This window comes from Penicillium subrubescens, assembly GCF_028828155.1.
Source record: "Penicillium subrubescens strain IBT 31985 chromosome Unknown utg000005l_segment0_segment0, whole genome shotgun sequence".
Classification (NCBI taxonomy): domain Eukaryota; kingdom Fungi; phylum Ascomycota; class Eurotiomycetes; order Eurotiales; family Aspergillaceae; genus Penicillium; species Penicillium subrubescens.
The window spans coordinates 3,176,743-3,192,381 of NW_026643155.1; the positions used below are offsets into that span (position 1 = coordinate 3,176,743).

General features: G+C 50.8%; 4 protein-coding genes across 4 annotated transcripts; 2 read left to right on the forward strand and 2 right to left on the reverse strand.

The window, feature by feature from the left end:
• The first annotated feature begins 715 nt into the window (after positions 1-715).
• Positions 716-2,224, forward strand: N7473_007654 (SUR7/PalI family protein). Its single transcript, XM_057153594.1, has 2 exons — positions 716-1,001; positions 1,074-2,224. Exons 1-2 carry the CDS (start codon positions 864-866, stop codon positions 1,947-1,949), a joined length of 1,014 nt encoding a protein of 337 aa, XP_057007932.1. The 5' UTR covers positions 716-863; the 3' UTR covers positions 1,950-2,224.
• A 526-nt stretch (positions 2,225-2,750) lies between these two features.
• On the reverse strand, positions 2,751-6,758 carry N7473_007655 (uncharacterized protein; the record flags this gene model as incomplete). Its single annotated transcript, XM_057153595.1, has 1 exon — positions 2,751-6,758. One exon carries the CDS (start codon positions 6,756-6,758, stop codon positions 2,751-2,753), a length of 4,008 nt encoding a protein of 1,335 aa, XP_057007933.1.
• A 94-nt stretch (positions 6,759-6,852) lies between these two features.
• Positions 6,853-7,047, reverse strand: N7473_007656 (uncharacterized protein; the record flags this gene model as incomplete). Its single annotated transcript, XM_057153596.1, has 1 exon — positions 6,853-7,047. One exon carries the CDS (start codon positions 7,045-7,047, stop codon positions 6,853-6,855), a length of 195 nt encoding a protein of 64 aa, XP_057007934.1.
• Positions 7,048-7,476: 429 nt separating this feature from the next.
• Positions 7,477-15,332, forward strand: N7473_007657 (1-phosphatidylinositol-3-phosphate 5-kinase FAB1; the record flags this gene model as incomplete). The annotated part of the gene is made up of 2 exons (XM_057153597.1): positions 7,477-14,903; positions 14,957-15,332. The coding sequence occupies 2 exons, from the start codon at positions 7,477-7,479 to the stop codon at positions 15,072-15,074; spliced, it is 7,545 nt and encodes a 2,514-aa protein (XP_057007935.1). The 3' UTR covers positions 15,075-15,332.
• Between the last annotated feature and the right edge of the window lie 307 nt (positions 15,333-15,639).

Consider the following 15,639-nt stretch of genomic DNA (forward strand, 5'->3'; position numbering starts at 1 on the left):
GCATCTCTGCCAAGCGTGAAATGAGGAAGCCTAGGCTAGATTCTGGCTAGATACGAGATTGCGCAGGGCTGAGGGTTGCTTACTAGGGTCATTCAAGTCATTAGCTAGAGGAGATATTACTCCGTACCAGTGTACGGAGTACGGAGAACATAGCGGACATGAGAAAAGTCGGACGGTCCACAGGGCTGGAGGATGACGAGGCTTGGACAGGGTGGGTTGCTTCATTTGGGCGGGTGGTATGGCGATCCTGCGCTCGACCGTGGGACATGAAATTTTCGGGTAAAGATTACGATGAGAGTTTGGTCGGCCAGGGGGAATTTCCAGAGGAGGAGATACTTTGGATGAGATTTGATTCGTTGCTATTGTGTTTTGATGTTGGTTTGGTTGGATGATTCTACTAAGATATTTGGTTCAAAACCTTCTATCATTACAATCATCATCAAAAAGACTCAATAGATTAACACTCTGACTGCCTGATGACGATGATGTTGGGAGGGCAACCTTGATTACCCAATTGGGTTTAGCGTTGACACGAATAGAAACAAACGTGGCGTGGCCCAAAGTGGGTCTCAGTTATGCTTGATTCTGATTGGCTCGTATCGCTTTCCTGCGCCTCTAACCTACCGCACCAGGGAGGCTGGAGACTGGAGTCGTCGTTGCCAGTGTGGGTGTGTTGCCAAGTTGAACGAGGCTGTACACCCCCCAGTACTGCGGTATTCACCGTCCCAAGTGCCGATCATGAAAATGATAAAAACCACCGACCTCCCCCATTTCCAACCTTTCTCTTCTTCATCCGACCTTCCATCCGTCACCCTCTCCCCACCCATCTCTACCCAATTGACAACCATCCAAATCAATTCACAATGGGCAAAGCCGGTCGTGTCGCGTGTATCTTCACGCCTTATGTGCTTACGATCGCCTCGCTGATCTGTATTATCATGGTTGGCTTGGGCTGTACCAAGTCCAGCTCTGATACTTTGAACAACCTTTATTTCATGCGGGTAAGTTCTCTCAATAATTTCTCACCGGTACCTCGCGAGCCTGCCACTAACGATATGACGGGACGTTTATAGATTGACCTCCAAAATATCACCAGCGAGGGATCTGAAACAGTAACCGAGATTGAAAACCTACTTGAACAATACGGAATTACCGATGTCAGCGCGCAGAATGTCTCCAATGTCCTCTCCAAACTTCAGCAGGACAGCACACTCGCGGACTTCTACCAGATCGGTCTCTGGGGATATTGCGATGGTGACATCAACAACAAGAAGACGAACGTTACGGAGTGCTCCAAGCCCAAGAGCGAGTTCTACTTCAACCCCTTCTCCGTCTGGGGCTTGGACTCCTCTGATATTAAGGACGAGCTGCCCAGCGAGTACAACAAGGTCATGAACATCTACAAGACTGTCTCCAAGTGGATGTTCATCGCCTACCTGGTCGCCTTCATCGTCACCATCGTCGAGATCGTGGTTGGTTTCTTCGCTATCTGCAGTCGCTGGGGTAGCTGTGTCACCACTCTCTTCGCTCTCCTCGCCTTCCTCTTCACCGCCGCCGCCTCGATCACCTCGACCGTCCTCTTCTCCATCTTCAAGTCTTCCCTTGGCACAACTCTCAAAGCCTACGGAATCAGCCTCTCCATGGGCAAGAACATCTACGTTGCTACCTGGTTGGCCGTTGCCTTCTCTCTCGGCGCTCTGATCTTCTGGACCTTCAGCGTCTGCTGCTGCTCCGGTCGCTCGCCATACGGCCACCGCAACAACAACAACACTCGCGGCATCACCGCCGAAAAGGCCCCCTACACCTACGAGCCTCTCGGTGCTGGTCAGGTCCCCTACGGCCACCAGCAGCCTACCTCCTACCCAGCTCCCGCTGCTCACGGCGGCCAGTACCCCATGACCACCACCAACCAGCGCTCGAACGCCTACGAGCCCTTCCGCCACTCCTAAGCTAAGCGCAAAGCGACTTGCTTCAAAATCTCTTATCATGTCTTTTTGTATACAACACTCGTGAAGCGTTCTTAAGACTCGGATACCGCGGCGTTCGGGCTCGTGTGACTTCTGGTTATATGGGCTTGGTCTTTTGCATGATTTTTTCTAACGACTACTTTCCTTCTTTCTCTGTGATGACTTGAATGATTATCAGCAATATTGCCGATGGCCCTGCATACGTTACATATCATACCTCACGAAAATTTTATTCCAAAATATATGATCAACCCGGATTTCAAGATTTCCAGCGTAAAAGGCGTAAAAAGCGTAAAAAGCGTAAAAAGCGAGAACAGCGTAACTCGCCGCTCTCAATTTCTGGGTTACTAAACATTCTTCCGCAACCCCATCGTGGAACAATAGTACTCTCATACAAAGTTCAATAGTGAGATATCAAATTCAATAATTCGCCTGGAGCACCCGTTATACCGTCTCGCTCCACAATGGATCTCACTAATTTAAAGTCGACCGCGAGTATCAACTCGCTTCCGATATGGCGCAGCCTTGTACAATAGACACGCTACTTGTTACAGAAATTGCCAGACTGCTGACGAGGCACGGTGTTTGTGATATTGAATACAACGTGGTAAATGTACATGAATTACTGGAAAGAAATTCCACTGGATAGTTCTGGAAGAATTAAAGTGCAAACCGAAAGCCATATCATGACCCTAATAGCGTCGCCGGCATCGCATTAGGTGCCATTTGAGCTCTTTCCCGATAAAGAAGTCCACGTGAGGTTCGATGCCCTAACACCATCGATTAACGATGTGTTGGCCGACGAATGACTCCTTTTTCATCCAGGAGAATCTTAGCTCCCCCGCGACGCCGTCGCTCGCTCAGCACGTTCTGGTCGGCTTCGGCCCAGGTCTTGAATGGGGTCGTGGGGTGATCGGACCAAACAGGCTCATTCCTGGACCAGATATGCCGCATCGAAACAAACCAGTTCTCTCCTTCTTCTTTTTCTTCTTCTTGCTGCTCGTCTTCGCTCTCGGGTTGTGTTTCAGGGACGTCGTCAGCATGTGACTGGGAGGTAGCTGAGATAAATGTGTCATCCCCGAGTTCAACACTGGCAGTCTCGTGACGGGTGTCATCGGGGTCGAATTCCTCATTGTCCGTTTCTTCAACTTCGGCCATACTAATATCGCCCCTTTCGTCTTGGAATTTTGCGCTTTGAGAGCCTGCAGGATGAGCATCAGCCTGTTCGGCTTGGACACTTGCGCTTTGACTGTCTGTGGGATGAACATCGTCCTGTTCGACTGCGACTTGACTGTATGTGGGATGAACATCGTCTTGTTCGTCTTGGAAGACTGCACTTTGACTATCCGTGGAATGACTCTCAGCGGTATCTGGCTGAGGGTTGTAGAGAGCGGGATTATCATTGAGTGAACTCATGGGCGCTGTCTGTGTACACAGTATCTCATCTGGATCCACTTCGTCGGAGCCTTCAAGTTTGATGAGTACAGATGAAGAGCCGGTGTCCATCGAAGATGTTGCGTGGTTGTCCAGCGCAGGGAGACCAGAATGGAAGACCGGGAGACCGTGGTTGACAGGTTCATCAAAAGAATGGGCGTGGAAGTTGGAAAATTTGTCCACGAAGCTTGTTGCGAGTGAGGTGTTCATGCCGTCTCCGGTCTGAGAAGGAGGATCCAGCAGGTTGCTAGCCTGTGTAGGTGTAACTTCAGGCAGGGAGTATTGGGGTGCTGCCTCGGTCTGAGAGGGAGGATGCATCTGGCTGCTAGCCTGTGTAGGCGTCACTTCTCGCGGAGCGAACTGGGATGCAACGACCTCGATGGTATAACCCAACAGACTGCGTTTCCTATTCACTGACTTTGAGAAATTCGAGGTGAAATAATTCTCATAGCTCTGTGGTTCAGTAGATGTTTGGGACGTGCAGCTGTCCAGATAGGAAGGATACTGCTGAAGGTGCATGATAATAAAATCATCCCACAGGTTGGACCGGTGTAGCAAGCCTTGGGCTCGGACAGCCTGTAGTTTTGAGCAGAGCTCGGTGAAATGGCCGTAATCACCGGTGTAGCCAGGGTAGTCGTTGCAGAACTTTTTGTATACTTCTTGCGCCTCAACTGATTTTTCTAGATCACCGATGAAGCCTGACCGCCGGGCAACTAGTTCAGCACTCTGCGTGGCGGGAGCCTCTGGAGGAATCTGTTGTGGATTTTCTGTCATTTCTAGAGGGCCCTTAGACGGAGACTGGTATGTGCTGGCGGCTGAAGAGTCGAACAGCGACAAGTGCGATGAACTCATTGGCTCGTTAATTGAGAGCTGAGTCATAGGCTCTTGAGTTGGGTCGTGAAGCTGCGAAAAGCTCATGTCTGCAGAGCTCGCGAATGGGTGATTCGACGGCTCAGCGGGGGGATTTGAATCCAGACGAGGACCGTCGTGGTGGCACTGGCTGGGCTCCGAAGACTCGAGCACGACTTCGTGCGCTGAAGGGTCATATGTGCCTTGTGATTGGTAGTTTGTGCCACTGGACTGAGTCTGAGGCACGGCGATTTCCGCTTGAGACGCATAAACTTCCGAACGAAGTGAGGATGAAGTTGTTGGGCCATCAGATGACAGACTCTTCTCATGGCTACCCGGGTAAGGGTATGTGTTCGGAACTCTAGATTGCGAATAATGTTTGTTGCTTTGAGAGGAGAACTGCAGGTGCGGAGAGTCGGGTTTTGCCTGATCGTTGCCTAGATTGCCTTGTGGTCGACTGTTCCCCACCAGAGGAGTCACAGCGACCTGAACATTATCTATGACGGACTGAGAAAGGGGTTGAGCCTCGCTTCGAACATCTTCCTCGGCCTGACCACATTGTGTAGGCGGCAAGCTTTCGCCCAAAGCGAAAGGAACCGAATTTTCCATTATTGAGTCCTCATCACTAGCATCTTCAGATTGCATATCATCATCGGCTTGTTCATCAACAGACTCTGACACGTCGGAGTTTGTGGATGATCCTTCCTCGGAAACAGATGGGGCCTGATCTAACCTTGGGCCCTCGAGATCAGCAGAGGAACCTTGCATCTCTACATGGCCAGAACCATCCAGGTCTTTCGCCCTGCCTTCGGTTGAGTCCATCGAAGGATCCAAGTTCGATTTCCCACGCCTAGCTGAGGTAGTAGCCCCCGGAACCGAGGTCTCAGGCGCGGTCAGTTGACCAGTAACTTGCATCAGAGGCTGCGAGTTCTCTTGCGACTGAGTGGTTTGGGGCAAATCATCACGACTTTTTCTTTGGCTGCTGGCCTTGGGAGTTGGCTCTCTTCGTAATGACATCGGTTGCCGTATGGGGCTGCTTTCTGGTGGCAGATTTTGATGTCCCCCGACTGGGGAGCTGCCATCCCACGGGTAATTATCCTCTGGCTCACTTTCGGCTGATTCGCTTGCAGTGGATAGAATTGATTCTTGGCTCGAGGCTGGAGTTGCGGGCCTTTCTTCTTTTCGTATGTTATCCGGGTCTTCATGGCTGAGTTCATGCCTCTGCCGAGCAATGTGGTTCCACTGCTTAAGAAGCCAAGGTGGCACATGTCCACGAGGTTCAGGATTGCCCGGAATTGGCGGAATCCAGCAAAGATCTTGGTCCAGGAGTTCGGCCTGGTCCTTGGGAATATTGACATCACTCGCACGGATTGCGGAGAGCCCTTGCCATGGGTTTGTTCGAACTGACGGCTGATCAATTGCAGATTTGAGATTCGGCTCAGCTCCTTGATTCCTCTTGGAATGAGATACTTCGACTGCCCGCTGATCAGAAGAGACCGCTCCTGGTGACTTATCCTGGGTAGTCTCTTCAATTCGCTGCATTTTCCTGGATGGGGAGCCCAGTTTGACCCCTTGAGTTGGTCGACGAGAGTAACTATCATCGGAAGCAACTTCGGATTGGACTTCCGCACTCTCACGATGTCGTTTTCGGGAAGGCGAGCGACTGGCGTTTTTGGAAGGGAGCTGAGTGTTAGCAATCTCGCCTGGGTTCAGCAAAGGAGATGTTGGTCCTTGCTGAGCTTTTTGCGGAGATCGCTTTGCTAATTGAGGGCTGCACACCTCTAGGCTTTCGTGTGCATTCCTAGTGTTGTGTTGCGGCTGCGACGAGATGGAGTTTTCTCGACTAGAGCGATCCTCAGACGGAGATGCCGATCGCCGGACACCATTCGCAGTGGGTTCGCCATCTGCAAGGACACGAAGAGGACCCCTAGTTGTCGTAGAGCCGATTTTCTGCTCCTGTCGCTCCATTGATGGTACTGCTAGGTTTCTTGAGTTTGGTCGAGAAGACGGTCCAAGATGGTGAAGAAGCTCGTTGGCCCCATGCTGGAGACGGCGGTCCATGTTTGAAGTGTGATGCACCACATCTTGACCGTGAGATTGGACCTGAGAGAACATTTGCTGTGACTGCACGTCATGATGAGGGCGACTTTGAGACTCGGGAAGATGCTGATCAATTGGTGGAGGGGATGGGTTTGCAGGTAGCACTATTGACCCATTGGACTTGGAAGGGAGGCTCTCGCTTTTCGCTTTCTGGAAGGCCTTTTCCAGTAGGACCTTAACGGCCTTGTTTCGCCTCAACATTTTTGTAGGCTTTAACCCTTTGATTATTCCTTCCTGCCAGTCGATACTGAAGCGATTGACGTTCAAGTGTACATCGGGAGTAGATGTCGAGTATGTGAAGACCACGGCGAAGTCCAGAAGCTGTATCCGATGGTTTTTGGGGCTGGTCTCATTCGAGTAAGAATTCTGTGTCAAAAGATTCGTATCCGACAGATCGTAAGGAAACATTGCGAGTATCTGGCCATCGGCATCTATCAACTTTGCGCTGTCATGCGAGGAACCTAGACCCCACTGATGAGAGGCAACCAAACTATCAGCCTTTCTATATCTCGTAATGTATATCAGATGAGGGAGAGTATACTTCAAAAATAGCAGCCACAGACGTGAGATCGGGCTTCCTGAAGCGCAATGTCGCTCCATCATCCTCCACTTCAATGCCATCGCGCGCAGTCTGACCTAGGTAGGAGCCTAGGCATTGCTCCACGAGGGTGGCAAGCCATGGAGCGGGAACACTCATCGTACATGCCAGATTCAGAGTATTATAGAGTGCGATGCTGTCAATTTCATGTCTGACAGGGCGACCCCGTCCAGGGCGTTGTTGTCACGAAATTTCGCATGTTCAGACAGTCAAGAGCGAAACCACCTGCGATAACCGATAAGACGCGCTGGTGGACGCGATCGGATGACTCAGCATCCCACCGCCCCGGCGTGCGTCATTGGGCGTCCATGCTCTGGATGAGCTGCGGAGAACGAAAGCTCCTGCTCGTTCGCTCTTGATAACCTCTCGGATCTCCTACCTACCTACCGGGCTGGGTGTCCTGATCCCAGTCCGTGATTCTTGCACGCTCTAGCCCTGGATGCCCCGCGACGAGCTGAATCCCGATTCTCATTCGGGCATAATTCATGAGCTTTCAGCCTGACCGCATCAACTCCGGAGTCCTCACCGATGGAGCAAAAGTCGCATGAAACACCAAGCCCCTCTGCGTCGTCCGGGTTTCTCCCACTTGGACGGCGCGGGTCGAGGGGCTCCCTCGCTACGACACAAACAGATCGAGAGAATATCAACACAGCCCTCGACCAAATTCATAACACAGCTTACCAGTCCGATTCACTCACGCTGTTCAACGAGTTCACGAGCCCGCCTGCACCGGCACCGGCGTCGGACGATAAAGGACTATCGGAGGAGCTGCAGGGGGGTCTCAGCGGACTGTACAGTCGCTTCAGAACATCGGTTGGGGGAATGAGGGACATCGTCAGTGGTGGAGCAAAGATTACAGACAAGAATGCTGTGGATAGCTCTACGGTCAAAACTCCGAGCTCAGAACGGTCCATGACCAAGTCTATCTCAGACCTTACGGTTAGCTCGGCAGACAACTTACCGTCATATCCAAACTCCTCCCAAGGCTCGAGGCTGCATTCTCCAGTCGTGCCAAATTTCCATCCCAGTCAGGATCCTACACCACAGTCAACCGCTGGCAAGATCTCCAAACTCTCTTCAAAGAGCGTCAGCATCGCTTCCAAGGCCTCCGTCTCTGCTGCTCCGGCAGGAAAAGCCAGTCTTGCCCCTTTGACAAAGTCTACTGGCAACTCTGTTGTAGCAGACCCATCAATCACCCCCATCAACGTGGGCGCCATTGGTCAACCCCGCCATTCAAGAAGCAGTTCGGTCAACGTGCCTGCTCAGGCTTTTCAAAATGCAGAATCCTCCAGTATTGGCAGCAGGGATGCCCCTACGGATATGTCTGCTAGTCAAACTTCTTCTGTGCTAAACCCGGGTTTCTCTCATTCACCAGTGCTGTCCACAAAAACTCACGGAAGCCTATACGAAGAACCTAACTCATTAGAAGCCAGCGGTTCTATCATACCAGCAAACCACGCGATGGGTAGCTCGTCGCGAAAGTCGTCAAATGCAGGTCAATCAAGGGTCCCAGATGATATGTCTCAGTCCAATGCAACAAGAACCTCAAAGCCCTCCGAGCTTACCCAGGACTCAAGAATTCAGATTCCGGAAAGCGGGTCAAACTCGAGGCTGTCAATTGGTGGACGTGAAGACTCTACGACACCAAGCGTGCTTTCAAACAGTCTTTCGAAGATGGCATCTCAAGCCGGGGGCTCCTATGCTGTTGACTCAGCGTCCGATAGCACAGCTGCAACTCCTCGAGACGGAGCTTCTGTCGGCGGACCGGCAAATTCTTCTATTCCAACATCCCCAACAGCTGGGAAATCACATCCACAGGCTACGAAGAACCGATTGCCAGGCTACGTAATGTCGCGGGCGTCTACAGCTGAAACCACCACTACTGTGTCTTCTTTACCGCCATTGAACACAGCAGTTCCACGGATAACAACCCAAGGCCCTGGTCGCAACCGCCCGCAGGCTGCAGGCGATGGAGTTCTATCTCAGCTGAGAAGCAGATTGCTGAGTAGAGACTTCTGGATGCGTGACGAGAATGCTAAAGACTGTTTTCATTGCGGAGAGCCATTCACTACGTTTCGCAGGAAACACCACTGTCGGACTTGCGGACAGATCTTCGATTCGAAGTGCACCCTTCTCGTTCCCGGTACGAGGTTTGGTCAACCTGGGACCATCCGTGTTTGCAAGCCTTGCGAGCAAATGATCAACGCACACGATGACGATTCGTCTGAGTATTCAGATAGTGAACAGAGCCCTATCATCGTGAACCCACGAGTCTCTGACCTGGGCTGGGGCGGCAGCAGTGCTCGGCCCTCTGGAGAGGACGACGATGCGACTTCCATAAGGTCTCAATCTATCGACCAAGTCCTCAGAACCCCGACGATGGCTATTCCAGCCACTCGGCGTGCAGGCGAAGGCCACAATCGTGGCTCTGCAGTCCTTGAAATCAATTCCGACCGACCACTCACTAGACCTACCTCGTCGCGGTCATTGCGTTCTTCATTGGGAGTTCGGCCCCATTCCATCAGTCACAAGCGACATCATTCTCGTCAGCAGTACATCCGAGGCTTTAAACCCTTCCATGACGACCGCGCTCCTTTCCAACGTCGTCATCCAGAGGATTTGACCGCCGAGTCGCGTCTACCAGCATTCCACAAGGACAATATCATTGACCCTGATTTGGCCCAATACCTGTCAGATGACGCTTCTAGCGGCGATGAGCAACCTAGCCTACTCTCTGCAGTGTCTGAAGGTAACCTCTCGAAAAGTGGCGGCGACACTGAAAGAGCAGCGGGCCTCGGTGGATTCCTTGCTGCCATGAAGAAGGGCCGATCTGCATTCGGTGATCGAAGTGCGCCTAGCGTCAATAATCAATCAGCCCGAGATGCAGATGACGCTAGTATCACCAGTTCAAGAGCAGTCAATTTGCCGCGCTCTTCGCGTCGTCGGAATCTGAGTGTTGCCAGTAGCGTTCACGTGCGCCATTCGCCACGAACGTCAAAAGAGAGTATATTCCTTCAGGACCCGACGTTCCCAGTAGTACCCTTTGTTACTAGCCTGAAACAATCCGGCTTTAAGATGACCAGAAGCTCGTCAATGAGAGGGACTGGGGCACCGCCGGTTGAACTCAACAAGGCTAGTCGGGAACATGTCCAAAAGCTTTTGCGCCAGCTGTTGGTAGAAGCATCTTTGCCAAATAGTGAGAACTGGGAAAAGGCCCTCATGCCCATTCTCTTGAAAGCAGCCGACGAGGTCGACCCAGATGTCCAGCGCGGAGACGACATGGATATCCGGCATTATATCAAGCTGAAAAAAATTCCTGGTGGCAGGCCTGGTGATACCTCGTACGTTTCTGGGCTAGTGTTTTCTAAAAACTTGGCTCTCAAGAGCATGCCGAGAAGTATCCCGCGCCCCAACATCCTGATCATCACATTTCCTCTTGAGTATGCCCGCCAGCAGCAACAATTCATGAGCCTGGAGCCTGTCATCCGACAAGAGCGTGAGTTCCTTGAGAACCTTGTCAGCCGAATTGCAGCCTTGCATCCAAATTTGCTCCTTGTCGAGACAAATGTATCTGGCTTAGCACTTGCTCTTCTCGAACAAGCGGGAATTGCCACGGCATACAATGTGAAGCCGTCTGTTCTTGAAGCCGTTTCACGATGTACTCAAACCAGAATCGTGACCTCCATGGACAAACTCTTGACAGCTACCCTTCACAGTGATTGCAGCAGCTTTGACGTGAAAACTTACGTGCACGGTGGTCGAAGGAAGACCTACATGTACATTTCTGGCTGCCCCAAGGAGCTTGGGTGCACAATCGTTTTACGAGGTGGCGATGAAGGGATTCTCGGGAAAGTGAAGCAAATCACCGAGTTCATGGTCTATGTTGTGTACAACCTTCGACTCGAAACTTATCTGATGCGAGATGAGTTTGCCAAATTGCCCACAACTTCGGAAAATGTTGCGGTCCAAATTGTCTGTTCTGATGAGAAGAAGGCTCATTCCCAACTGGTAGTTTATCAGACCAACGCTGGTGCCACAGAGTCCAACTCTGTGAATGAGAAGCCCGCTGAAGATTCTGAGCATCCGTTGCCCATGTCTACAGAAATTACCGAAGTGCCCGATGATGTACCGATGCCAACATATCACAATGACATGGTGCACGATCATCAGACGAAGATCTTATCCGCCTCGCCTTTCGTCAAATTCGAGCCCCCTTACCTACTCATGCGAACCAGAGAGATGGAACGTCGATTGGCGTATCTGAAACGTCTTCGTGATCAAGTCGAGTATACAGAGGAGACCTCGGAAGAAAAGACGAAGCCTCAGAAGTTCATTCTTATCACTCCGGAGATGGTCCATGCATCTCCACATGATGCTCCTCCAAAGGTTAAGGAGGTCTTACGTGCAGCCCATGACGCAGAATACGATCGCGCCCTTTACCATTATCAAACTCAGAAACGACAATGGGAGGCCTACGTGTCTGGAAACTCCAATATGTTCGATCCGTATGCTCACCAGAACATCGTTGTTCTTTTCAGCCTGGTGTGCACAACAACATCGGTGCCCTGTTCTGGACCTGATATTTTCGCTCTGGAGTTCTACAATGAACATGGTGACGATACAATCTTCGAGCCCGACTGCACAATTGGGCAGTATGTTGAAGATCTTTGCCATACAGCGAACGCCGTCTGCAACGTGAACGGTTGTGAAAAGCGCATGTCTGAACACCATCGACAATATGTCCATGGGGATGCCCAAATCAGTGTCTTGGTCCAGCCATATCCTTCAAAGCTTCGGGGGATGCAAGATACGGTGTTGATGTGGAGCACTTGTAAAATATGCGGCAACGAAACTCAGGTCACCTTGATGTCCGAAAACACATGGAAATACTCATTTGGCAAATACCTGGAGGTCTCTTTCTGGGGCCGAAATATGCATGCCCGTGCTGGGGTATGCCCGCATGACCTCCAGAGAGATCATCTCCGCTACTTTGGCTTCAAAGACGTTGCTATTCGCATTCAATATGACACGATTCATCTTCTTGAGATCGTTGTCCCACGCCCTCGTGTCACCTGGAAAGTGGATAATGACTTGAAGCTGAGAAATTCAATCTACTCAGACACTAGTGAACGGCTGAACAAATTCATGAAATCTATTCATGTGCGATTGAAGGGCATCAATGTTGAAAGCGTTTTACCAGAACTCCTGGACGAATGTAAGAAGCAAATTGAGTCCTTGATCAAGAAAGCCCAGGAGGATCATGCAGCTTTGAACAAGCGTTTGCAGGACAGGTATACCAGTTCGCGTTACTGGGAGGTCATTCCCTTGAATGAGGTCCTACGCGCAATTCAGGAGAAGGTAGTGGAATGGGACACTATCTTTGCCGACTTTGAGAAGAATTTCTTCCCGTCAGAGAAGGATATCAAAATACTGGCAACCTTGCAGCTCAAAAAGATCTTCTTGGACAAGGATGCAACATCGATGACTACTGAGGATGGACTTCAAACTCCGACTGGCATGGAGGATGACACAACCCCTACCGATGAGAAGCCAAGGATGATGCGACGGATGACACTTTCTCCCGAAAAGGCCCAGAATGTGCTAGTATCAGTTGTTGAGGAGCATACTGGCAGGACGCAGCGAGATGCACCGCCCGAGAGTACTGAGCTGACTCCGATGCCTACCCCAACCAACGAATCCGCGCTTTCGGTTGATGCCGTCGATGGCAGAAAGTCTTCTCCACAAGACGAAGCCGTTTTGCAAGAAGAGGTCCGGCATCTCGATTTGGCGGTTCCTGCGGGTCAGTCTGAACGATCGCCGCCAGACTCAAGCACACCTCTCGACAAACCTCTATCCAAAGTGGATGGTTCAACAGCTCTTGCGGAACATGAGCCACCTCATAGTATCAGGGATGTCTCGACTCCATCTCCCCCAGATGCCTGCGAACCTGTTCCCGGAACAAAAGGCAAAGCGAATGAGGAGAATCCTGCTACCCCCATTTCAAGTACGCCTCCAAATCGGCCGTCTGCCATTCCAAGGCTTGCTGAGGTGGCTTTCAGACGATCTGGAAAGACCCGTTCTCCTCCGTTGATTCGTGCTCAATCCCAACCTGCCCATCTTGTTAGGGAGAAATCTTTTGGATTGAAACTGAGTCACACAAACTCAAATGAATCTGGAACGTCCCGGGGAGATTCGACTAAATCATCGGAAAAGAAGTTTACCGAACGCCTTGGGTTGACAGCCCTAAAGAACGGGCGGTTCGCTCCGGGACATTCTCTGATACCTCGTTCAACTCCGAAACGAGGTACCACTCGCGTATCAAACCTCGCCAGGCACTTTGAACAATTGAGTCGTGAGTTTGAAAAGGAACGACAACGCGAAAGGCGACAGCGGGCTGCAAGGAATACATATTCGCGCGCATTCCCCCTTGCATCTTCAAAGCCGATCGTTGAGGTTTACCGTAATGTGAAAGAGGCTGTTGAAGAACGAGAACCACATGTGGATGGGGATGACTCTCTGCCGGCGGCTCGACGACGTCCTTCAGAGGACGCGGGCCGAAAGAGCGACGACTCCATGAACCACAGGGAGCCCGAGGAACCTGTTCCAAAATCTCCAGTGCAGGTGACTCCTTCAGAATCGTTCGGACCTGGCGACCTTGTCCGTTCCGATTCTCAGCTCATGTCCGACGCCGAGGGAGATGATGGACGCAGTGACGAAGAGCGCAATACTGCCGAAGATCTTCATCATGTGGACTCTCAAGACGATGCTAAAACATTACCGGATGATGATTCTATCGATTTCAAAGATCTTCCAAAGCACGAACGAACGACTCTGCTGAAGATGCTGACCAACTTCTGGTCTGAACGATCTGCAAGCGGATGGACTGCCCTTGATTATCCTCTCAGCGCAGGTGACCACGTCTTTTCCGACTGCGACATTATTGTGCGTGAGGACGAGCCGAGTTCTCTAATCGCGTTCGCGTTAGACTCGTCTGACTACAAGGACAAATTGGCCAGCATTCAAGAAAGATACGATAGGGAGGATCAACCACCAGAGTTTGAGCAGGATACAGTGGCCGCAAATGAAGCTCGGTTAGAGCATGCTCTCTTGCGGCAGACTGGGACCCATCTCAAATATCAGTTCCAGGAAGGTCAAGCAAAGATGCTTTGCAAAGTGTTCTATGCCGAGCAGTTTGAAGCACTTCGCAAAAAGTGCGGTGTCGCCGATCGCATTGTGGAGTCACTGTCCCGTTGCTTGAAGTGGGACTCCAAGGGCGGCAAAACCAAGTCCATCTTCCTCAAGACACTAGATGACCGATTTGTTCTCAAATCACTGGCACCCGTCGAGACCCAGGCCTTCCTCAAATTCGCACCAGCATACTTCCAGATAATGTCCGAAGCGCTATTCCACGACTTGCCGTCAGCCATCGCCAAAATGTTTGGCTTCTACCAAATCATCATCAAGAACCCGGTGACTGGAATTGAACAGAACTGGTTCCTGCTTCTGATGGAGAATCTGTTCTATGATCGCGCGCCTAACCGTCTCTTCGATCTGAAGGGATCGATGCGTAACCGCAAGGTAGAGAGCACAGGCGAGCAGGACGAGGTTTTGCTGGATGAGAACATGGTTGATTTTATCTATGAGACACCTTTGTTTGCGCGGGAACATTCCAAGAAGCTTCTGAGCCAGAGCGTGTGGAACGACACCCTATTCCTCGGCCGTCAAAACGTCATGGACTACTCGTTGATGATAGCGATTGACGAAAAGCGCAGCGAGTTGGTGGTCGGAATCATTGATTGTATCCGCACATACACTTGGGACAAGAAACTGGAGTCTTGGATCAAGGACCGAGGCTTTGCTGGCGGTGGTCGCAATCGTCCAACGGTGACGAGTCCGAGGGAGTACAAGAGTCGTTTCCGAGAGGCGATGGCAAGATATGTCCTGCAAGCCCCAAGGTATGTATTACAGACTTTCTTCTGAGTGATTGATTTATTCTGACAAAAAATAGCTGCTGGCACCAATTTCAACCAAGTGCCATGTACCGATATCCACAGGGCGAGCACCATATTACCAATGCGACGGATCTGGACGTCATCGATGGGCCCGAAGCTGGTGCTTTTCAATGATGAACGCAATGATGCACAGATGAAATTAGATTACTATCCTTAATGACTGATGACTACACGACAATACTTATGCCCAAGAACTGCACCCTCGAGATTTACTGAGGCATCGCACATATGCATTGAATTTTGTTTTAGCGCGTGTGGCTGCAGGCATGAATGGAGGGAGTTTCGGACACTCGAACAGGTGCATTCCTTAACTGGTGTTTCTTTTGTTTATTATTCCAAATACTGTGACATAGCCGTGGTTGTATCATGGACTGTTATTCTACTGCACTTAGAATATGTCTTAAATTAATCAATATCTGATTGAATCATGCCATGCACACTCACTCTCATCTGAAATAAAAAATGCACTAAGAATACCCCCTCTACTCGGTTGGACAAGTCAAATTTCCAACTCTAATAAGACTCCAAGCGAGGAAAGTTATTCCTAATCTCAAAAAGAAATCGATCGGTCCTTTGAATGTATGCCAATGAAGAATGTCACACTCAAAGGACTCATCATCTACCCCTGAAATCAAAGATCCGTTGACACGCAAGATCGTGAAGTCCATCCAAGGGACCT

Bases quoted from the DNA above. Each gene is read 5' to 3' on its own strand.
- N7473_007654 (XM_057153594.1), top strand. From the start codon at position 864: ATGGGCAAAGCCGGTCGTGTCGCGTGTATCTTCACGCCTTATGTGCTT. The intron at 1,002-1,073 runs GTAAGTTCTCTC...GGACGTTTATAG, and splicing joins ACAACCTTTATTTCATGCGG to ATTGACCTCCAAAATATCAC.